Source organism: Pelobates fuscus, chromosome 2, assembly GCF_036172605.1.
Source record: "Pelobates fuscus isolate aPelFus1 chromosome 2, aPelFus1.pri, whole genome shotgun sequence".
NCBI classification, from domain to species: domain Eukaryota; kingdom Metazoa; phylum Chordata; class Amphibia; order Anura; family Pelobatidae; genus Pelobates; species Pelobates fuscus.
Genome location: NC_086318.1, coordinates 164,352,280 through 164,370,775, shown reverse-complemented (window position 1 = coordinate 164,370,775; position 18,496 = coordinate 164,352,280). Strand labels below are relative to the sequence as shown.

Below are 18,496 nucleotides of genomic sequence, written 5' to 3'. Positions count from 1 at the left end.
GCTAAGCTGGAGGAGGATGGTGCATCAAGGTTCCGAGCGGAAGCTGTAGAAGATTGGGTGTCCTGTGTTAGCCAGTCAACTATGTCCTCAGAACTTTTCAAGTTCAGGGTACGTGGCCTCTGAAAATTGGGCATTATTCTAGGGCAAAAGGGAATCACAGCACCACGACGGCCCCTGCGGGGTGGCCTGCCTCTGCCTGTCATTTTTTGGGGATTAGTGGTACTTTGCTTGCAAGCTACTGTGAGACCAGATATGAGTGGCAATGTGCACTTGCAGAGGTTGGCAGAGTACACGCTGTAGGCCTGACACACCCGCTTGAAGACAAGTAACTGCTATTCAATCTATAACAGTGAAAAAAGTTTTTTGGTTTTAAATGCACGCTATTGTGACACCAGATATGAGTGGCAATGTGCACTTGCAGAGGTTGGCAGAGTACACGCTGAATGCGTGACACACCCGCTTGAAGGACACTGACTGTTATTAGCTTACAGTGAAACACAGTTTTTCTTTTTAAAGGCACGCTATTGTGACACCAGATGTGAGTGGCAAAGTACACTGGCAGAGGGTGGCAGAGTACACGCTGAAGGACACTGACTGCTATTAGCTTACAGTGAAAAACTTTTTTTCTTTTTAAAGGCACGCTATTGTGACACCAGATGTGAGTGGCAAAGTACACTGGCAGAGGGTGGCAGAGTACACGCTGAAGGCCTGACACACTCGGTTGAAGGACACTGACTGCTATTAGCTTACAGTGAAAAACTTTTTTTCTTTTTAAAGGCACGCTATTGTGACACCAGATATGAGTGGCAAAGTACACCGGCAGAGTTTGGCAGAGTACACGCTGAAGGCCTGACACCCGCTTGAAGGACACTGACTGCTATTAGCTTACAGTGAAAAACTTTTTTCTTTTTAAAGGCACGCTATTGTGACACCAGATATGAGTGGCAAAGTGGACTGGCAGAGGTTGGCAGAGTACACGCTGAAGGCCTGACACACCCGCTTGAAGGACACTGACTGTTATTAGCTTACAGTGAAACACAGTTTTTCTTTTTAAAGGCACGCTATTGTGACACCAGATATGAGTGGCAAAGTACACTGGCAGAGGGTGGCAGAGTACACGCTGAAGGCCTGACACACCCGCTTGAAGACAACTAACTGCTATTCAATCTATAACAGTGAAAAAAGTTTTTTGGGTTTTAAATGCACGCTATTGTGACACCAGACATGAGTGGCAATGTGCACTTGCAGAGGTTGGCAGAGTACACGCTGAAGGCCTGACACACCCGCTTGAAGGACACTGACTGTTATTAGCTTACAGTGAAACACAGTTTTTCTTTTTAAAGGCACGCTATTGTGACACCAGATATGAGTGGCAAAGTACACTGGCAGAGGGTGGCAGAGTACACGCTGAAGGCCTGACACACTCGGTTGAAGGACACTGACTGCTATTCAATCTATAACAGTGAAAAAAGTTTTTTTGGTTTTAAATGCACGCTATTGTGACACCAGACATGAGTGGCAATGTGCACTTGCAGAGGTTGGCAGAGTACACGCTGAAGGCCTGACACACCCGCTTGAAGGACACTGACTGTTATTAGCTTACAGTGAAACACAGTTTTTCTTTTTAAAGGCACGCTATTGTGACACCAGATATGAGTGGCAAAGTACACTGGCAGAGGGTGGCAGAGTACATGCTGAAGGCCTGACACACTCGGTTGAAGGACACTGACTGCTATTAGCTTACAGTGAAAAACTTTTTTTCTTTTTAAAGGCACGCTATTGTGACACCAGATATGAGTGGCAAAGTACACCGGCAGAGGTTGGCAGAGTACACGCTGAAGGCCTGACACCCGCTTGAAGGACACTGACTGCTATTAGCTTACAGTGAAAAACTTTTTTCTTTTTAAAGGCACGCTATTGTGACACCAGATATGAGTGGCAAAGTGGACTGGCAGAAGTTGGCAGAGTACATGCTGAAGTCCTGACACCCAGACGCTTGCAGACAACTAACTGCTGTTTTTAAATGCAAGCTATTGTGACACCAGATATGAGTGGTGGCACTGGGCAAGTGGGCACAGTATCCACTGTGAGCCTGACAGAGAAGCTGGCAGGCAGGCAACTGCAATTACATTACACAGAGAAAAAAAAAAAAGCAGACTGATGTTCTAGCCCTAAAAATTGCTTTTTGGGGTGCTGTCCTTACAGCAGAGATCAGATGAGTCCTTCAGGACTGTAGTGGACACTGAATACCCTAGCCTAGCTATCCATTTCCCTATCAAATGAGCAGCAGCTACACTTTCCCTCCTCTATCTAAGAATGCAGCTTCAGAATTAATCTAAAATGGATGCTGTACAGGAGGTGGGAGGGTCTGGAAGGGAGGGTCTGCTGCTAATTTGCTGGAATGTGTCTGCTGACCGTGAGGCACAGGGTCAAAGTTTACTCAATGATGACGACTAGGGGGCGGAACGAACCGCGCATGTGTTCGCCCGCCGTGGCGAATGCGAACACGCTATGTTCGCCGGCGAACAGTTCGGTACATCACTAACCTACAGAGAGAAGATGCACAGGGGAGTCCCATTATAAAATAAGCTTGGAACAATATGTTGGTATTAGCTAAGCAAATAATTAATAGCATCATAGAACATGCTTGAACTATACTTTGTGAACATTGCCAAAACTCTAATGGCACAGTTCCAGCCATCTGTCATTTTAGATTCTCCAGAAATTAAAGAGAATATTGCAAAAATAGATATTTATAGAGACGTAGAAACACACATTTATATAGTACTAGAGAAGCTTGGAATCCCAAGACCTAGGTTACTAGCCAGGTCTTAAACCTTGCCCCTCACTGCAAACATGGATGGTTCATGGCACATGGGATTTCTACTCACCATGGCAACATCTTTGCTCACCAATGTGGCTAGTGGAAATTTTGAAACTCAGTTATTTAAAGTCTCACAGAACAAGAATATTTATTATAAGATTCTACTCCTATATGTGTAAATCATAGTATTCTGTCCATTTACCCTCTGACAGTTCAATAAACAATTAGACCTAATTAGTTAATCTAAACCCTTTCCCGACAAAAGGAGGGCTTGCATGCCCTAATAATCTGGTCCTCCCTACAGGACAAATACTTACCTTCCTCACCGTATCCTATTGTGGGAAAAACGTAGCAACTGAGGCAATCCTCCTGCAAGATTTAATTATATGCATTTATATATTATTTTTACATACTTATGTGATGTTATTAATTATATATGGCTTGCATGTAATTTGCAAGCCCTATATTTGACTCTTACTTTCCAAAAAAAACATAAAACTTGTACATGGGAGTGGTGTTGTATTCGTGAGACATCGCTGAACACAAATATGAGTGTTTTAGAGCAGTAAAACATATAATGATGATATCAACAGTGAAAGTGATGTTTTTGTGTGTAAAAAACAAACAAAAAACAAAACAAAAAACAAATATGAACGTTAACTTTGGCAAGGATTTGTGACTAAGTGACTACTAAAAAAGACTGGACATACCTCATTTTGAATACCATGGGTTGTCTACTTTTGCAAATGGTATGCCATGATGGGGGTAATTTTAATGTAATTACATTTTTATTCATAGAATAGGCAGTGTTTACATTGCTGCCTAGGAACACCTCTATTGGCAGTGACTCGGATGGCCACTAGACGTGCAGCACTGGTGTTCAATGTTCCCACGCTCTGCATGGAGATGCTGAACGTTCCCCCATAGAGAAGCATCTGTATGAGGGGATGCTGATTGGCCAGCACAGCATTTGGCTCTGCCTCCCACCCTGCCGAGATCATCAGAATTGACAATCTCAGCCAATCCAATGCGTTAACATTGGATTGGCTGGTATTGTCAATTTTGATGATATCAGTCAAGGAGGTAAATCGGAGGCAGGTCCAGCACTAGCAGACCTGCGCGGCGCTAGACTAAAGGTGACTTTTAAATCCTATTTAATGGGGGCATTTAGCAAGGGGAGCGGCCACCTAAACTGGGTAAGGGGAGCAGCCACCTAAATTGTGTTTTAACACTATAGTGTCAGGAATACATGTTTGAAATTCCTGACCCTATAGTGTTGCGTTGCTTTAATCTCAATGTAATAGCAATCATAAATAAGAAAGTTTAAAAAATAACATCTTTTGATCTGTATTTGTAGGAAATTGGCCAGTGTATAGTAGATCTTACACAAAACTATGTCTTTTGTGATTGCAGGTTGACCTTAGCGATGCATTGACAGCACGGTATTGTACATCAATGCCCTGTTGTGTGGAACATGTAGATTTGATATTGCAAGCCTTTCCATGTCCTGTAATCCAAAGATAAACATAGCTTAACCACACAGATCCATACATAAAAAGCTAGAGATAAGATTCTAGAGATTGGCTAGTGATAAGAATTATTTATATATTAATGGTTGTAAACTTTGACAAAGCTTCAAAGGCACAAGGGTTCATTTATTTAGGTGAGATGCAAAGATAGTAATCTGGAATTCAGGTTACAACTTTCACTACAATACAAGTACAGAGGATCTTCAGGGGACAGCAGAGTTTTCACTACATGTGAAATGATGGCATGTATGTAATACACAAGTGTTAATGCTAAAATGCATTGATGGACACTGTCACTTGCACAGTAATTTCAAGGTTGAAGCAGCTATGATTTCTTCTTTTTATCCATACTTCTTACTTTGATAAGGGAATACGGAAATATTCTTAGGCAGGTATCTCACTTTCCCTTATGCTATAGTTGTCTCTAATCAACTACTTCAAAGTAATCAGAGCAATCAAGGATAGTTGCTGTGTTGGCTGGTATATACTGGTGCTATCTTGTGTTTCATATCCAAAACTTATCTTTTTTCATTGGATATGTTTGTTTACCCCATAAAGGAGCAGCTGCGATTATGAACACATGATATATAGATAGATATATACATTGATTGTTGTATATATATATTTTTTAGGAATGACTAACAGAATATTTAATATAGATAGAACTTGCTGTGTATAGATATGTTTAGGCAGGACACATACAGCATGCACACATTTCATAACTATAGCAGCAAGTCTCAAAGGGAAGCCTTGAGCACAAGATAAATATGTTAGTGAATGACAGACTACAACCTTCGACATTCCATATGTTGTGGACTATACCTCCCTTGATGCTTTGCCAACATTATGGCTGTAAGAGCATTATGGGAGATATAGTCCACAACATCTGGAGTGCCGAAGGTCTACCATTAGCATTGAGCATCTGTCTGGTAGACAACTGCAGATCTGGCTATTTCAACATACCGGATACAAAGGTTCTTCGTTTTGTGATAGGTTTCGTCTAAAGAATAAAAGTAATATGACATTTAAAATGAAAGTTATGTTGGTTATTTATACAAAGAGGAATACATTACACCAGCCATGCTTTAGGTCTGCATTCTATATACAAACAATGAATATGTTGGGTGCCTTCCAATAAATGGCACCCGTAGCTTACTCAAACAGGGCTGATGAATCATACCGGGGGCAAGAGAAAACGTAGAGTTAAGTGGCAAAGACAAAACAGTTTTCTTAGAGATCTAAATAACCTCCAGCTAAGGAATACATCAAATGAACGCCCTATCTAGCTCCTCATCAATATCTGATATGTTATTCCTTGTTTTTCTCTTCAACATTATCTGATATGTTACTTTTTGCTTCATATTTTCAAAGATAGACCTTCATATATCTTTCTGTAGAGACTGAGATATGGGTTGTGAGATGGGTACAGTCATTGTAATTATCCATTTGTTATAGTTTACATAGTGGGGGCTGGTTGTCATAAAACACACGTGTGTATTTGTAACAGTCTGTAACAACATTGGAATCTATCAGATTTTCTTTTGGCTACTTACTGTAAATTTGACACCAGACTAAAGGCCAGTAAGTGACAGTGGGGTAGAAACAGAATTACACGTTTAGTAGATTTTATTCAGTTCATATTCACTGTATACCAAGATGTAGATCAGGATATAGTCTATTACATTTCCTGCTCATAAAGATTAAACCAAAAACACAAGCCCATTGCTGATTTATATTGCTGGGACTGAGAAAAGGATAGATTTGGAAACTATAAAACAGCAGAGGTCTATTAGCAAGGGCCACATCTTATGAAACGTGTCACTTGTTATTTTAGTGGACACAGTCAACTCAAACCCACCTTTCAGCAATTTAATGATTTAACCACAAAGTGTTAATTACTGTGCCCAATCACTCTGCCCACAAACATCTGCCGAACTTCGAGACATGAATCAGAAAGCCTCGGATCGGGGCACCACTGATAGGCTGAAAGCGTCAGCTGACACACTGATACAATCAGTAGCTCCTCATTCAAAAATCAGTTTGAGAAATGTACGGATTTTTTTCAAGCACTTTCATGAATGGGGATCTACTGATAGGTTGAGAGAAGCGCCTGACGCTCTCAGCCTATCAATGACACTCTGGCCAAGGCTTCCATACTCAAACCTTCGACTACGGTGGGTGCTTGTGGGCAGAGTGATCAGGTGTCGATTCAACACATTGGGGTTAAACCATTCATTGACAGCAGGGGACATGGTGCCTTCTTGCACCATAACAACTTTATTCTGATAAAATTGTTATGGTGCATTTAAGCACATATTAAGAATTACAATCTGAGTTGTCTGCCTGCTCTCCTAAAATAGTCTGTAAATAAACTTGCTTATTAATGTAGCTATATCAAGGGCAATGAACATTATTTACAGTGTAGCATAGGATGTTATTATTTAAGAACTGCTAAATGTTACAGATCCTGATGAAGGGAACTAATGTCTAGAGCACAACGTAAAAGTTTAGCTTTTACTTCTGATGCAGGAACTGCCAGCAGTTTTCTTAACCCCTTAAGGACCAAACTTCTGGAATAAAATGGAATCATGACATGTCACACACGTCATGTGTCCTTAAGGGGTTAAAGGAACTCTAAACTCTAAACACCAGAACCACTACAGCTTAATGTAGTGATTTTAGTGTAGGAAGTCTGTACCTGCTTTTTATCATTGATAAACACTAAATTTTCTGTGAAAAGGCAGTGTTTATATTAATCTGTAAGAACACCACTAGGGGTGCTTTCTCTTTACAGTCCCTCGTTGTTTGCTGAATTGACATTCTGCAACCTCACACTCAGCATTAGCATAACAAATCTATAAGAGGAGATACTGTTTGGCACAGAAGGCCCCCCAATACCTCTCTATGGAGAAGGTTTGATTTGGCTAAGATCATTATTAATGATAATCTTAGTAAGGGATGGAGTCAAGCACAGCGATGGATAAAATTGAGTACAACTTTGTTATTTTAGTTTTGCAGGGGGGCCATATTCAGGATGAAACTCTAGAAATACAAACATGCATTTCTGGCGTTCAAGTTAGTTTTTCTCTTTAAACTAGGCGATGGTTCTTTAGCCACCTTATAGCTTACGTGATGTGGAGTTAAATATCAATTGGAGAGTCAATGGCTGAATCATCATCATTAAACCTTATTGGCTACTCTTGCTCTGGGTATTAGGTATGTTTTATAAACCTTACCATCAATGCATCATATTAAGTAATATGCATCATTTTATCTAGTTTGTTGGATGTTTAAACGTATATTTATGTTATGTGTCTGTAGCTTGAGAACTACATTCAAGATAATATGAAGAAAGAAATGGTGGAACTGCAGCAGAATGCGGTACAGAACCAGACAGCTGTGATGATAGAGATTGGAACCAGTCTTTTAAACCAAACAGCAGAGCAGACAAGGAAGCTAACTGATGTTGAAGCACAGGTAATACTACTGAACCTGCATTCTTATATCCTCCTGCGGAACTGGTGTCAGTTATTGCTCGAACACTTTATTCTGCCATTGCCAGATGCTTGCTGGTGATCTCATGATAAGACCCTACCTCTCAGAACACATATTATATTGTAAATTGATGTATTTCAATGGACAGACAATTTAAAACTCCATACTCAACTGTGAGGCACAAAGTGCATTAAAAACAGTTTGACATGGTCTGACTGATACTATATATTTTCAGTGAAGCATTAGGAAATACTAGTTCTTGGCTGGCTGTAGTCCGTGAGAGCTGTCCTCCTTGGAAGCAGCTGATATTGGCTGCTGCTGTCATTAGTAGAAAACTATGCCACGATATTTGGTGTCTTGGTTTATTATGATGTGTCTGCAACCCCTCCATGTAATTATGTTGCCACAATTTATGCTTCTCTCTTCAGTTATGTATATAGAAAATAAAGGTATACCTGTATCTTGTGATTTTTGTCCCCACTGGACTAAGCATATTACATGAAAGGAAATCATTGTATTAAAGTCTAGACACATTTTTCATTGATCAATTTATTTCAAGGACTTACACAAATGGTCTTACTGTAAGTAGGTTACAATGCTGTAATGCAAGAACCAACTATTTTCCGCTTTAGACTATATATTTAGAAGAATAGATGTAGAAACAGACATTCTTTCAATAATATGAAAGGAAAATTATAATATACATATGTAGCCTACTGGCTGTTCATGTCTCCCATCCAACTGCAGAGAGTAAAACTAAAATATTTTTCCATCCTATGGGATCCTATATGGCGAGACTAGTGCTAGTGTGCATGCGCAGCAAAACGCTATAAGTTCTATGAAGCCATTTGATTAAAATAGAGTTTACTCTGCTGTTTCTTCGGAAGCACCCCCCCTTGTGGCTGTCTGAGTGACAACCACTAGATTGAGATTTAGTGGTCGGTGTGCTGATAGTGTCCTTTTAACCCCTTAACCCCTTAAGGACACATGACATGTCTGACATGTCATGATTCCCTTTTATTCCAGAAGTTTGGTCCTTAAGGGGTTAAGGACACATGACGTGTGTGACATGTCATGATTCCCTTTTATTCCAGAAGTTTGGTCCTTAAGGGGTTAAGGAATAGGGATGGAAAATATGACTTGAGTGCATCTTGTCTGCAAGAGCAAATACACCACCAGTTTGTTTATTGTCAGAACCTAAAAAATATCTTGAATATAACATGCACTTTAGCACTTTCTAATGCTCTATAACGCCATATACATGAATACCTTGATTGTAACTACTCGCAAAGAAGACACAGCTCGTTTTTTTCTAGACACATAGCCATGTTACTAAAACCTATAACTCTGCAAATAAATCCTCACATAGAATTTAAACTGTAATCTGCCACTTTCCACTTATTGCCCCATTACCTTTCCCTTCACATGCACAATGGCAGTTATACAGGTAGCAGTTACTTAACCCCAATTTATTTTACCAGAGTTACTCACGATAACAGAACTGAGAAAAAAAAATCGAATTTTTTTTTGCCAGAGTGGCAAAGATGGTACAACAGAAAGTAGTCCCCCCCCCCCCCCCCCTCCCAATTCCATTATTCTAATCTGAAAATGGTATATTACAGCCAAAGCATGGTGTTATGTTTGTGCCTCTGTATCTTCGGACATTGACAATTCAAAAGTCTTGCAGCTACACTGCGCAATTAGTTCTCATTCTACAAATACGTGGCTGGTTATAACGGTTGTAGACATCTGTGCATGCAGTGTGAAAAGGGCAAATTCCAGGAAAATATTTGATTAAACACTTAAATGTGGCTATAAATAGTGTAAAGTATTCTCTAGCTTAAGGAAAAAAAAAAAGACATTCAAATACTAAACTTAATTTGGTAAATGAAAGGTCAAATTAGTTTGCTGCTGCTTTAAATACCTATGTATTGTCATCAAATATTAGAAGATCTGTCTTTACATAGCTGAAGCACCTAATTAGAAACAGGGTATCATCCGCACACACACATGATTTTGTAGTCAAGCTACTATAATGTATATATTAACACACAAAGGCATGCCAACATACACACCACATAGATATATTTAGTTGGCAGTTGCTGTGGAGGTTGTGATGTGTGAGCCATGCAGACTATCTGAATGAAATACCGCGTAGTCCCATGATGCATTGTACGTTTGATCTGGTAATTATAGGTAAAGCATTTTTAGTAAAGGGAATACCATACTAGCATTCATTGGATACAACGTTATGAGACAAACAGGCCCCATGCTACTTGCACTAATGGGGTAAAAAAAAAAAATAGAAATTCTTGAGTGAAAATAAATAACTTGTAAGCATAGTAAGGCCTGAAAAAAATCTTTTAAAAAATTATACATTCTGTGAAATTATAGCCCTGATTTCATGTGCTTTTTACAGGCTAATCCCCTATTTTTCTTGTACAGATTGATAAGTAATATTGGATTTTTCAAGGCTAGATGTTATTTAGTGGCCTAGAAAGTTAAGGCATCAACTTGATAAATAGGACAATAATACAATTCTATTGAATTGTTGATGAAGCCCTGGGGTCTCGAAAACTGCTTGTATTGAATAATAAAGAGTTAATAAAATAAGCAGAGTCCCTTGAGCAGAACAATATGAAATCATATCCTCAAGACATTTTTAACATGTCGGATGTGAATAATGAAGTCTTCCTGTCAACAGAAAAAAATGAACCAGATGAAAGAAGTACGTGTAAGCATTCGGCAAGGACATGAAAACAGCAATATTGTCTGAATAGCAGGCAGGCAGCGTGTCGATGCAGGGAGCACATGCCTGCGACGGGTCCACATTCAAAGCATTTCCTTAACACAGTCATCAGTGAAATAAGTACAATTCCTCAACTTGACCAGCATACATGACGAAAGATGTAGGAAATTATTGAACATGTTTGAATATTAGTTTAGGTGGAATTGTACATACTTACATTTCTTTCATAAGCCATTCTGATATTTTGGCTGGCAACATACAACTTAGTTTAACATATGTATTTTTGCAAAATCAATAATAATTAAAATAAATATATATATATATATATATATATATATATAAATACATTACTAAACATAAATACACCAGTGTGTCTCATAATTCCATACAAATGCGGTTCTTTGTTGAGCACATTTGCATACGCTTACCCATAATCCCTTGCAGTAGTGAGAGTACTGTTAAAGTGAAATTTCTGTGGGAAAAGCAAGTCTTATGGCTTGACTGGTGTGTGCATTTATGCTATCAATGTATTAACTATGCATTTACTTCAGGTAGAAGGGTGTGTGTAGTATGGTGTGTGTGTGTGTATACACACCCCAAAATAGCTGTGGTGGGGGACAAAGTGTGTATGAAAACCCCTTCCCCCTGAAGTAAATGGATAGTTAATACATTGATAACATAAATGCGCGCGCATACTCCACAGATGGTGATGTCAGCAATGGTATTATTCCTCTTAAACAATGGGTAGCAATGTACCGATCGCCTTTGTGCAGTCTGAGAGGCCTAATATCATGACCTGACTGGGGCATACTGAGAGTTATACTTTTGAGTGGTACATGCCGCCATTTTAATCACAGCAGCTGATATGGCTGCCACTTATGACTACCGTGGCATTATAGAAACATAGAAACATAGAATGTGACGGCAGATAAGAACCATTCGGCCCATCTAGTCTGCCCAATTTTCTAAATACTTTTATTAGTCCCTGGCCTTATCTTATAGTTAGGATAGCCTTATGCCTATCCCACGCATGCTTAAACTCCTTTACTGTGTTAACCTCTACCACTTCAGCTGGAAGGCTATTCCATGCATCCACTACCCTCTCAGTAAAGTAATACTTCCTGACATTATTTTTAAACCTTTGTCCCTCTAATTTAAGACTATGTCCTCTTGTTGTGGTAGTTTTTCTTCTTTTAAATATAGTCTCCTCCTTTACTGTGTTGATTCCCTTTATGTATTTAAATTTTTCTATCATATCCCCCCTGTCTCGTCTTTCCTCCAAGCTATACATGTTAAGATCCTTTAACCTTTCCTAGTAAGTTTTATCCTTTTATCAATCCATGAACCAGTTTAGTAGCCCTTCTCTGAACTCTCTCTAAGGTATCAATATCCTTCTGAAGATATGGTCTCCAGTACTGTGTACAGTACTCCAAGTGAGGTCTCACCAGTGTTCTGTACAATGGCATGAGCACTTCCCTCTTTCTACTGCTAATACCTCTCCCTATACAACCAAGCATTCTGCTAGCATTTCCTGCTGCTCTATTACATTGTCTGCCTACCTTTAAGTCATCAGAAATAATCACCCCTAAATACCTTTTCTCAGATGTTGAGGTCAGGACTCAATCAAATATTCTGTACTCTGCCCTTGGGTTTTTACGTCCAAGATGCATTATCTTGCACTTATCCACATTAAATGTCAGTTGCCACAACTCTGACCATTTTTCTAGTTTACCTAGATCATTTGGCTTATCCCTCCTGGAACATCAACCCTGTTACATATCTTAGTATCATCCGCAAAAAGACACACCTTACCATCAAGACCTTCTGCAATATCACTAATAAAAATATTAAAGAGAATGGGTCCAAGTACAGATCCCTGAGGTACCCCACTGGTGACAAGCCCAAGCTTCGAATATACTCCATTGACTACAACCCTCTGTTGCCTGTTACTCAGCCACTGCCTTACACATTCAACAATATTGGAATCCAAACTCAAAGATTGCAGTTTATTGATAAGCCTTCTATGTGCAACAGTGTCAAAAGCCTTACTGAAATCTAGGCTTTCTAATCTCATGTATGCCCCAGTAATTATCTTTCTAATCTCATGTATGCCCCAGTACTGACATAACATTCCTACTCTTGACACCTACCATACACACTAACCCCTGCAGTACTGTACCAACTATAAAATATTCACTATTATACATCCTCCATTTTATATAATATATGCACATGCATAAGGAAGTCGATATATAGTTCAATAGATAGAGATAACAAGTGTAGCAAACTTTTTTTTCTTCAAAGTGCCAAAACAGCAATTAAACCTGAATACTGAGGATTAAGTTTAGAAAAAAAAAATCATCCAGTTGTCCAAACTAATTAACATATTTTGTTTTAAGATGATCCACACACATGCTCACAGATACACAGAAACTCACATATATACAGACACTCACAGATACACATACACTCACATATATACAGACACTCACATACACTTACCTAAACATACACAGGGGGAGGGGAATTGCCCTATTGACCCCCACTGGGTTCGGCGTGCCAGATGTGGCACATGTGCGATAGGTTCGCCATCGCTGCAATATAGCATAGACAGCATTTAAAGAAAGAATGATTACATTTATAAAATGTGACCTGCCCACCTCTGATGGGTGCTAAAATGGTTGATTTACTAAATTAAGTGATCTTATTTATCTCTTTATAAAGGTGTTTAATCAAACAAGCCGACTTGAGCTCCAACTTTTGGAACATTCACTATCGACAAACAAATTAGAAAAACAAATATCAGATCAGACAAGTGAAATATCAAAGCTGCAAGATAAAAACAGGTAAATGGCTGATATATAATATCTTACTGTAATGTTATGGTTTCTGGATGCATTTTCACAGATGAAAGCAGTAGGTGTATTCACTAATCAGTAAAATGTGCTGAATGAACAAATTCATTTCAATGAGAAGTCTTTGCAAAGCAAGTGCTCTGTTGCCTGCCTTTTGAGTTTCACTTTCCTCAGCTAAACTCTAGTAATTTCCAGCACGGGTGGTGTACCAAGGTTAATTTATAAAAATGCCAAGGTGACACTTTTCATGCATACATTATTTCAGCAAGCTAACATGCTTTAAGTGTGTGGAGTGTCCCTTATAATCATAGCCTAATATCTATTATTGTTTTTTCATTTTTTCAATGCCAACATATTCCCTAGCGCCGGGGACAGATTTAGCTCAAGGTGACAGGCTGGAGAGGGGCGGCATGGCCAGTGAGGTCAAAAATCTCCCTCACTGGTCAGCTCATTTTCCTGCTGTGTGGCTGAGGAAGACAGGGGAGATTTCCACTGTAGGGCCAGTACTCGTATAAAGGAAGGGAAATTCTCCCTCCCCTGTATTATATCAGAGCGCTGCTGCGAGTTTCCACAAGGTGTGCTCACATGTTGTACCTCCCACCAGACCACCAGTGGTCAGGATGTCCTCCCTACCTGGCTAAAGTTAAGCCAGGGAGGGGGAATAAACTTTAATACAGTCGCTGTCAACCTATCACAGCCCTTGGCACCCTCAAATAGCTTATGTTACATCAGTATAACTTCTGTCACCCAATTATACCCACAATGTACCCGAGTAAAGCCATTATAACCCCACCATAGTCTCTTTTCCCTTACTGCAGGCCCTGCCACCTTACAATAGTCTCAAACCTACCACTACAGCCCCACTTCCCCTTGCTGTAAGCCCTATTCCTCCACTACAGCCCCTACCCCCCACCGTAGCACCGATCCTCTTCCTACATTCCCTACTTCCCCACTACGTTCCCCCACTACAGCCCCAAATGTAGCACAATGAGCTGCCACCTTCAGATAAGCAACCCCACAAGCAGCATTCACACAAACGTACACCACCACAAGCAGCCTACACACACATTGTCGATCAGCTCTGTCCCACTTGTCATCCCACCACCCACCTAGTTATATTCACCAAGCCATCATACACCAAACTAGTCATATAAATGCATGCAATCGAATACTCCAAACCTTGTTTGCATATGTAATCTGTATGTATAGGAGAGTGCAATAAGGACACTGGCCGCAAGGATGATAAATCTGCCCCTGCCTAGCAATTCACAATGTGAAATACATGAAAAATTGTCTGGAAATTAAATCAATGAAAGAAAATGTTAAAATTACACAGATTTATTTTTGCTACGTTTCTTAATATAAATTTATTAAATTAGATATTGTAATATAATCTGATGCCCAATTTAATCCATAAAGCAATGCTAACTATATATATATATATATATATACATATACACAAGCAATATATGTCACTGTAAAAATGAGTTTTATGGCATATAAAGAATGTTTATAACTTGTGTACTCTTCTGCTAGGACTAGAGTTGCTTATTTAACACATTTATGGGTTGTGATTACAATTTTCCTTTTCATGCAACATAACTAGTCTGCAAACAACCCTAAAAAATGTTTTTAACAAGGTGATTATTACGGCAATAACGCACGTGTCCCCAGTGATCAATAGAGGAAATACCATCTGTTTTCATAAAACAGCAATTGTGCCAGAGTTCATAGGTTTTTCCTCAGGACGGAGATAAAAAGCATTTCCACAGACACAATGACATATTATTCCCTCTGTCTGTCTAATACATCCTTTCCTGTGCAGGGGATATTTGTGCAATGTGTAAAAAGGTGTGCGAGAGCACTGGAAGATATGTATTTACTAAATATTAAAGTTCAGTACATAGGCACACACAGCTTTACTTTAACTGCAGAAAATGTGTAGAATTTGAATTAATATTTTACTGAGATTAATATTTTTATGAAGTGTATTTAGTTGGGCTCTGGATAAAATACTCCTGAATATAGAGCAAGTTAATAAATGGTGTTTTCTGCTGTTAAGATAATAGCAGACCTTTGACTTTTTTTTTAACCAAGTCCTGCCCCTATTGTCTCAAATGGTCCTTTTCTGTAGCTATTCACAATATCATAAATAAATAAAATGTTATGTTAAAATAACCAAGCTGGAAGAAAAACAGTGTTTCATATTTGGCCGATAATGTTCTCTTCTCTTGTCAATTCTACACATTCCCTGGTTTTGTGAATAAATTTTTATACTCAGAGAGAATAGACTGAATAGTCTCCAGTGTCTCTCCAGTGTAACATTTCCTGCTAATCCAATTAAGAAAACTTGTATCACTTTTATCACATTATTATTACATTATATAGCGCCAACATATTCTCCTGCACTTTACTATTACATTGAGGGGTAAGAAAAGCCTTATTCAAATTAATTTACAAATCTATGGAAGGCGGATATATAGGTCTTGCCCAAGGAAAGCACACTTGGTGGTAAAGTGGTCTGACTGGGATTTTGTATCTGGTGTTCCGAGTTCTAAGGCACTGAACATTACTACTAGTCTATGACTTTAGCAGACAAGACTGTCTAGTAAAGTAATCTTAAAGGACAACTGTCACCTCAACTGTCACTATTTTTTTCATATAATAAGCTTCCAATCAAGTTTTAAAACAAAAATATATATTTTTAAATGATTTAAAAAAAAAAATCCCATCTCTACCTTTAGTATACAACAGGTTCATATGGCCAAATACATGGACTTTGGGTCAGGCAGTGCTTGAACACAGCCTCTATGGTCTTTCCTGCTTGTGTGCAGTGAGTAAAGCAGGGAAGACCATACAGACCAACAGTCAGTTTTATATCCCTGTCCTATCAAAGATGCATGTATATGGCTGAAACATACGGTCATGTGTATATGGATCGGTATAGATACATTTTTCCTCATTTTTTTTTAAGTATACTTCATTTAAAAAAAAAAAAACATTTCCTTTCAAAACCTGTAGGAGTTTTATTAGATTAAACCATATTTTTTAGGTGACTGTTGTCCTTTTAGTATTCACCGCAGGATAGGGACTCAATGGACCACCTGATCATAGACCAAGCAGAAGAAGGGGCAAACATTTTAAAGCTGAAAAAGAGAAAGTTTGCTGGGACACTTCTAAGAAAGCTCTCAACATGGTGATAGAAATATTCACTGCTCTGGAACTCTTGAGAAGGCAAACAGGAGTATTTCAAGAGTATTAAAGGAAAACTTTAGTGTTCGAAATATAAATAAGTCCCTCAGCTTTGGGTTGACAACAGGTCTTGTTACTTCCTGGTTGTTTCGCTCAACGGAGCTAACCACAAGCAGCAGGCAATTGCCCAGAGCACCTGCCTTCTCATTGAGCTATATTGGAAAGTCTGTGATTGGACAGCCACAGAAAGTCTGGGCTGGGTTAGATGGGGAGGTTTTACAAAGGCTGCAGGCAAGAAATGGCAAGCTGTTTTTACATGATCAATTTAAAAAAAAAAAAAGCATATTTAAATGCATGCACGTTTTCATTTGGAGTATGTCTACTAAACAGTGATTAAATTGAATGTCCCTTTAATATTTCTGAGGCTACAACTATTACAGATAGCAAGTGTTTAACACCCAATGCTTGCTAAATTGGCATCTGATATAGATTCCATTACCTTTACAATGTTAGGGAATCAAAATTTGTGAAATGCAATGTAACATACTATAGACAGGATCCCTCAGAGTGACCACTGGAATTCACACATATCAAAACACTGCTAATGTTAAACAAGTTAGTGGCTTATAAACCACACATTTTCATTCCTGAACACCTTTTAAAAACATTTCTTAGTATGTATAAGTTAACACATACAAACACACATAAATATACATTTAAACCACAGTTTTAAAACATATAAACACACATTTGTATATAGGCACTCGTATTTAAAACAATATGCTATCACATGAAGCTTTGCAAACACAACTACATCTTTGTGTTCACATTTTTTCCCCCAATTCCTTTGCTAATGTGTAAATCATTCTGCTTTCTTTATTATAAATAACATTAGCCTGCAATGATTTGTGTCACGTAGGAAAGAATATGGGTGGCTTCAGTCTCCGCATCTGTTTAACCGTGTGCCTAAATTTATGAAGCGTGATAACACAACACACCCTATAGCTCCTTAACGTGTATTTTGTTCTGATACTTCAATGTGGTATAGAGTTCTTAAATCAGTATGCTAACCTTGGCTTTCCAGATGTTTGTGTACTACACTTCCCATGATGCTCAGCTCTTTAGTTTAGCAAATTAATTAGATGTTGATGTTAGCTACCCTCAACTTGGAGCTTCAATGCTAACTCTTTTCAAAATTATTGACAGTGACCATAAAGCTTTACATATATAACTGATATCTACTAGACCTACAATTGAGAGAGAATTCTGGTGATACATATAGATACTGGAGACCTCCAACAGTTGTAATCACTACTGTGATATGAGTGTGAAATGTCTCTAGACAATATGCTAATTTGTACAATTTCATTAGTTATTTAGAAAAAAAGGTCCTGAACATGGAAGACAAGCACACAGCACAACTCCAGTCGATGAAAGAAGAAAAGGATAAACTCCAGGTCCTGGTGCTCAAGCAAAATACTATTATAGAGGAGCTAGAGAAGCAGCTAATTACCGCTTCGGCAAATAACTCGTTCCTCCAAAAACAACAGCATGATTTGATGGAGACTGTACATAATCTGTTGACAAGGATGTCACCACATGATGGTAGGTATTAACAAAAGCCTTGTCTAAGACATTGGTAGGCCACCTCTAACAACCAAAATACTATAATTTACAATTTAGGTTTATTAGGATACCTAGTTGAACAAGATTGAATGGTACTTCTGACATCCTGCTAGACAATTACATGGTGTGCTGTGATATGTAAGAAGATGGCTAATGGTCTAGGATGACATACATTCTTTAATCAAGTTGTTGGAATATAAATGTACAATCTGTTGTAGCTCACGAG

At 38.7% G+C, this 18,496-nt stretch overlaps 2 protein-coding genes across 2 annotated transcripts in view; one reads left to right on the top strand and one right to left on the bottom strand.

Annotated features, from left to right (window-relative positions):
• The window catches only part of MCPH1 (microcephalin 1), a 440,996-nt gene that overhangs the window by 144,803 nt on the left and 277,697 nt on the right, over window positions 1-18,496 (bottom strand). The window lies entirely within an intron of this gene.
• The window catches only part of ANGPT2 (angiopoietin 2), a 62,435-nt gene that overhangs the window by 21,315 nt on the left and 22,624 nt on the right, over window positions 1-18,496 (top strand). Inside the window, exons 2-4 of the mRNA XM_063441119.1 lie at window positions 7,675-7,830; window positions 13,322-13,443; window positions 18,017-18,249. Of these exons, the coding sequence (XP_063297189.1) occupies window positions 7,675-7,830; window positions 13,322-13,443; window positions 18,017-18,249 (511 nt within the window). The remainder of the gene's footprint in view (window positions 1-7,674; window positions 7,831-13,321; window positions 13,444-18,016; window positions 18,250-18,496) is intronic.